Raw genomic sequence first — 6,128 nt, forward strand, 5'->3', positions numbered from 1 at the left:
ACAAGATGTGGTTGTCAGTGTGAGTTCTCTGAAAAGTTGAAACAGAGGAATGTCCACCTGTTTCGCTTTTAGAGAAGTCAAGAGTATTGCTGTGGTTTATCAGTGGAGCTCGGAACACCCCTTCCGGGTCTGGTCTTTTTCCTTTACATGAATACGGACAGTGTGAGTGCAGGGGTTAGAATCTGACTTAGGTGGACCGTCACCCCTAACACTCGTTGTACTTAACAGGGGGCCCTTTCAAAAAGGCTGTCTTTTGTATGAGCATCTTACTCTGTAAGCTGTAAAGTGCACACATGTATGTCACATTTTGAATCGCCCAAATACACGCGCTTTTTCAAGAAAATAAATAGGCTGCAAGTTCTCCAATGATATGACAGTCTGTCCATTTGAATCCTAGGTGATAAGTAGGTGCGTAGTCTATTAAGAGGGAATATTAGCAAATAACACGTGCGGAGTGCCGTAAGAACATATTACCGTATTGAGTGACCTTTTTTAAGACAAGTCAGAATCACTCCTTTGAGAGAAACAGTGGGTAAAAATGGACTTGGAGGGGCCACTGTTGTTTATTATCTTAATATAGAGAAAAATGCATTTTTAATATCATGGCATTTAAATCAGTAATACTTTGGATCTTTTTGTAATACCTATAAGAGTTTACAGTGCCTGTAAGTTGTCTTACTCTTGTTGCTTCTTTATACCTTCATAGAACTGGGGTCAGATGAAGGAAACGGCATACTAATCACGGTTTTTGCTGCTGATTTCTATAGAATATAATTTTTAAATATATTTTTCTGAATCAGTGATTCTAAGAACAAAATTTACGTGTGAAAGTGGATAATGGTAAACAGGAAATAGCGTTTTAGAAACTGTACTGTAATGCTCTCTAAGCTGTGGCGATGATTGTAGACATCAGTTCCACCATGTAGCCGGGAGCTGCAGAAATGCGTGGTAAAAATGTAGACCGGTCCCCCAAAATCTTCACTTGGCTGATGTTTCAGAAAGGAATTTTTCCTAGGTAAACTAATTAAACTTCAGTTAGTTCAGTTAAATTACTTCAATTCTCAAAAAAGAATAATTTGATGGGTTATACAATTGTGTAAGTGGTGTGCATCTTTTAAAATGTTTGGTCTTTTTGGCTCATGCTGGCAGCCACCCATGGGAAACGGTCACGACAGCTGCCATGCAGAAATACCCCAACCCGATGAACCCTAACGTCGTTGGCGTCGACGTCCTGCACAGACACGTGGATCCCTCTGGAAAGCTGCACAGCCACCGGCTTCTCAGCACAGAGTGGGGCCTGCCCTCCATCGTGAAATCTGTGAGTGGGTCTTCTCGCCTGCACAAATGTGGCTGCTGTGGAGAAGTTTCTAAACCACATTAGAATTTCAAATAGGTTTGTGGGGGCACGTTCTGAATGTCATCTTTGCATCGGTCCAAATTGTATTATAATGAACTAGAGTTATAAGTGTATAACGAGTTGGAAATATTAGTACGGTCTTCATGGACGCACTGATAAAACCTTCTGAAGGAAGCCAGCTAATGCTGGAGAATCTGAAAGGAGGTAAATCTGCTTTTGCCAGCAACTTGAGACCAACAATAAGATGTAGGAGTGTCTGGTCCTGACTGCTGGCCAACAGCTCCTGTGGTCAGTGGTGGCTTGCACACATTGAGTAAAGAGTATATCCTCAGACCTTGCTGTTGCCACATTCGTCCCAACTTCTGGTACTCCTCAGCGATGAACAGAACTGTCGAGTGACGAGCGAGCAGGCTTTAACCAGCAGGAAACTAGAATGCCGGTCTACCATCATGTGACAGAAACACTGGGGTGATTAGTGGGTCCACTTTGCTGTAGAGGTTCTCTCTAGAAGGTGGGTCCACTCAGAAAACAAACAGATGCACATTTCTGAGCAGGAGTTCTCCGATTGCTTCCTTTGCACAAACCACTCTGGTAGATGGTGGAGGCACCGAGCTGAGCGGGCTTGGGGGGGCTGCGGTCGGCACGGGGCGTCCTCCTCCACAAGATGGCTGTTTGTCTGAACCAGGGAGCCCCTGCACCCTCTCTAGGAAGATACTGGCAGTTGCTCTTGGGCTCTGTGGTCTTTTTTAGATGCCACGTTGCCCCCACATCCTTGATTTCCGTAGCTCAGCTCCACTGCCCGTTGTCACACCGTGGCAGTCCCCACGTGCCGCTCTCCCTGCGTGCGTTCACAGCGGGCTGCTTCCTTATGGCCTCTGGGAAAGGGTTGGTAGCTGGTGGTCTCCACTCGTCCGTGGAGTGAATTCCCATTACTCTCAGATGGGCCTCCTTTCTGATCTTTGTTTCCTCGTGCTTTTTATGAAACAGGTTTTTGGTTCAAGAGATTATAACACATTTTTACCTTCAGAAGAAAGTATTGATACACTTGGTAGGAATTTTTTCCTGCTCTGATTGTCAATTCTGAATGTTTTAATTAGCTTATTGGTGCAGCAAGACCCAAAACATACGTGCAAGAACATTCTGTGGTTGATCCGGTAGAGAAGACAATGGAACTTAAATCTACTAATGTGAGTTTAGCTCCCTTTTGTTTTAATTTTGAACCACTGGGCTTTGACTTTTATCTCGTAGTTGCTTTATAGATGAATATATGTTCTTCCCGTGTGGTTTAGAAAATCAGCACTTCCCTGCTGCCTTTTGCCGGTAGCTGCTTTCCCCTCCTGCTCTCACGGTCCCAGCTCATTCTAGGGGATAAAACCCCCACTGTAGTGTTAGTGTTACTAGCTTTTTCTCAAATTTATGATTTTTATTAAAAAGTTGGCAGTCAACAGTGAAATTTAAATTCTGTTTCTGTAGCAGTATCAAAGTGGTTTATTTATTGGTGAGTTTTTGTTTTGTTTTTTGTATATTTAGCTAGTAGATTTTGGTTTTTGGGTTAATTTTGGAAATATTTTTCATCTTAGTTTCCAGAATGGTTTGACTATATTTGTTTTGTTTTTTTTTTCATTGTATAGATTTCATTTACAAATATGGTTTCAGTAGATGAGAGACTTATATACAAACCACATCCTCAGGACCCAGAAAAGTAAGTAAAAAGTGTTTTTAACATTCATTTCACTGGTGGTTGAATTTTTTTTTACCAAATATTTATTTTAAAAAATGAGAATTGGGTCATCACAGAGCTGTGTAAATGCGTTCTGTTCTAGAACTGTTTTGACTCAAGAAGCCATCATCAGTGTGAAAGGGGTGAGCCTCAGCAGTTACCTAGAAGGCCTCATGGCGAGCACCATGTCTTCAAATGCTAATAAAGTGAGTAAGCTGCTTCCTCCGTGGTCCTCTTGCCTGCTTTTGTTTCATGGAGGAGCTGGCCGCTGAATCCATGCTTGTCCTTGTACGCGGACTGCATGCAGGGAGAGCCCTGTGGTGTAAGGCAGCTGTCTGCATAGGCTCTGGGTGTGACCCTGACCAGACTGCCAACCCTGGGCATTTCACTTAACCTTTCCGTGCCTCCATTTCCCATCTGTGGAGCGAGGACTCATTCCCCAGCCTGCAGGGTCTGTGTAAAGAGTCAGTGGGAGAACATACAGAAGACGTGTGGCCAGGGCCCAGCACATAGGAAGTGCTCCGATAGCGTGTGGCTGTGTTGTCGTTGTTTAAAGCAACCTTGTTCATTATCACACCCTTCCCCCAGATCTGTTTTAGACAATTTTTCCTAGTTGTCCTTCCCAAGAGATTTTAATACCACAGAAATATGTATCTGTCCTTCATACCTGAAAAAAAAAAAGAGGTTTCTTTCCTCTACCACTTTCTGAGCTAATTTTTGTTCCATTGGTTTAAAACAGAAGTAAACGTAAAGAAAGAGATACTTAATGTACTATTTATAATACATGCTTAGTAGTATAGTCGTTCAGCAGTTGAAAGAGACTCACTAGACGCTTCTCTATGCCAGGCAGAGTGCTAGGCTAGGCTGGGGATACGGTGGGGAGCAAAGCAAATGCTGTCCCTGTCCTCGTGGATCTGAATACTGAGAAGCATGTCATTAGGAAAGGAAAGGTACCCGGAGGTATGGGAGTGTTGGATGAGGCCGTGGCTGGGTGGTCAGGGGGTTTTCTCACCGTGATGTTTCTGGTGAGTGCAGCAGGAGGGGTGGGTAGGCGTGAGGGTGCCAGAAAGAGTGGGCCAGGCACAGGCGCTGTATGTGCACAGGTCCTGAGACAGACGAAGCATGGGATGCTCTTCTCAGTCCTTCTCCAAGAGGGAGGAGCAAGAAGAAAGCCAGGGACCAGATCCTGCGGGGCCTTGTATAGGATTTTGGTTAAAATGTGGACGATTCTCACCCCCCGAAAATCATGAAGTAGTTAAGACATCACTGTCATTTAATTGTGGGTTCTTTTGAGAACATCTTTGCATACAGAATAAAAATCAGTTCATGGATCAGGCCAGTTGCGCAGGACATTTGATGTTTGGTATATAGCATCAGGGAAGAGAAAACCAGGACAGAAATGATTGGTTCCGGGAGGCGTATGTGGTTATACCTGTAATACTCCGTGGTACTTCCCAGCGTGCTGTTGATTTGCTTTGCTCTCACTTGGGAACAATAAATGAACTGACTTTTTTTTAAGGGCCGAGAAGCCATGGAATGGGTCATCCGTAAATTAAACGCTGAGATTGAAGAACTGACGGCCTCAGCCAGAGGAAGCATGAGGACCCCGATGGCGGCAGCCGCGTTTGTAGAGAAATAACAGCGAGAGCAGCGTGCAGCATCGGGTCCCAGGTCTCGACGCTGGCAGCGTATTTATTTGTTATTTAAGAAGTACAACTATATTTTAGGTAGACTTGTTTTTTTTTTTTTTTTTTTTGTAATAAGCTGGAGAAAGTCGATGTGACTTTTGATCAAAACAAAGAGGTGCAGGGCTTCTAACTAAGAGGGATCATCTGAAAATAGTGTTCTTTGAAATGACCTTCTATTTTAGGGTTCCAATATTGATGTGAAAATGTAATGATTTTTTTAAAAGGACTTTGAAATTGGTATTGGCATATTGAATCTCCTCAAGGTAGGATTTGAAGGCTTTCCATGCGTTGGAACTCTGTCTGGCTTTGGACCAACCCCTGAACAGAGCAGAGCCGTTTTGGGGACACAGGCTGCCCTGTTGCACTGAACTTCAACAAGCATGCACAAAGAATATCACTTAAAAAAAGGAGATATTGCATACTTTTAAAAGCCATATTAATTTGTATAAAATACCTTGCTCTGCTATAAACCACCATTAAAAGAAACCACAATGCTTTGATTTGGTACTTCAGTGATATTTTTGGAATGCAGATTATTACTAAAGTAATACATGATTCCAACAAAATAGGATTGTGTTGTATTCAAGAGTACTGTATTGATTTGCCAAAGTTTTGTAACTTAGTAAAAGTATCACCTTCCTTGGATTTGTACCTCCAGAAGTCTTTGTGATTTAGTGTGCTGTACTGTGGGCAGGCTCGTTAACTGAAGAATAAAGTCACTACCTGAATTTTGCAGCACTCTGAACTTAAACGGGAGAATGGCTGTTCACATCTTTCAGCATCTCGCATTTGCCTAACTTATAAATTGCCATGTGTCAGAATCATGGTTCTGTAATTGCTAAAGCATATGTCAGGTGATTTGAATATAACTACATTTTGAAGTAATTGTGACCACAAAACATCTTTTTTACATGAAGAGCTGTGCATCATTTGAAATTGCTCAAGTGATGTCTTGATCTGAAGCATAAATTCCAAGCACTTCATGTTTTTAATAACACGGTGCCACTGCAGGGTGTAGGGGGCGGTGGGGAAGAAAAAAGAATAAAAGGAAAATAAAGGGATTGACCTAAGCTAAACCACTGATGGAACTGCACTGCAGATTTTGTTTTGGGGAAGTCCTTATTTTGGATGCCAGAGGGCAGCTGCAATCAGAAAAACAATCCAGTAAATTTTATTTCATATTTTGTAGCAAGTAATTGTCAGCACTAAATAATATCTTTGATACTTGGCGATTGTTGCATTCAGAGTGTTTTTTTTAAAAGGTGATTAGCTGTTGCCTTTATTTTTTTAACACTTAAGTGATAAACTTCTAGTTAGGTTTTCTAGGAAAGAGACCAGCTAATATATGTACATAAACCACAGA

General features: G+C 42.3%; 1 protein-coding gene across 1 annotated transcript; it reads left to right on the forward strand.

The window, feature by feature from the left end:
• Positions 1 to 17: 17 nt before the first annotated feature.
• Positions 18 to 6,122, forward strand: PRELID3B (PRELI domain containing 3B). Its single transcript, XM_004370200.3, has 5 exons — positions 18 to 1,318; positions 2,455 to 2,544; positions 2,989 to 3,059; positions 3,181 to 3,283; positions 4,597 to 6,122. Exons 1-5 carry the CDS (start codon positions 1,181 to 1,183, stop codon positions 4,714 to 4,716), a joined length of 522 nt encoding a protein of 173 aa, XP_004370257.1. The 5' UTR covers positions 18 to 1,180; the 3' UTR covers positions 4,717 to 6,122.
• Positions 6,123 to 6,128: the final 6 nt, after the last annotated feature.

The sequence above is a fragment of the Trichechus manatus genome, unplaced genomic scaffold (genome assembly GCF_000243295.1).
Source record: "Trichechus manatus latirostris isolate Lorelei unplaced genomic scaffold, TriManLat1.0 scaffold00008, whole genome shotgun sequence".
In the NCBI taxonomy this organism is placed as follows: domain Eukaryota; kingdom Metazoa; phylum Chordata; class Mammalia; order Sirenia; family Trichechidae; genus Trichechus; species Trichechus manatus.

Excerpts from the sequence above, each read along its gene's own strand:
- PRELID3B (XM_004370200.3), top strand. The coding sequence starts at position 1,181 with ATGCAGAAATACCCCAACCCGATGAACCCTAACGTCGTTGGCGTCGAC. Across the intron at positions 1,319-2,454 it reads TGCCCTCCATCGTGAAATCT|CTTATTGGTGCAGCAAGACC; the intron begins GTGAGTGGGTCT and ends TGTTTTAATTAG. Across the intron at positions 3,284-4,596 it reads TGTCTTCAAATGCTAATAAA|GGCCGAGAAGCCATGGAATG; the intron begins GTGAGTAAGCTG and ends CTTTTTTTTAAG.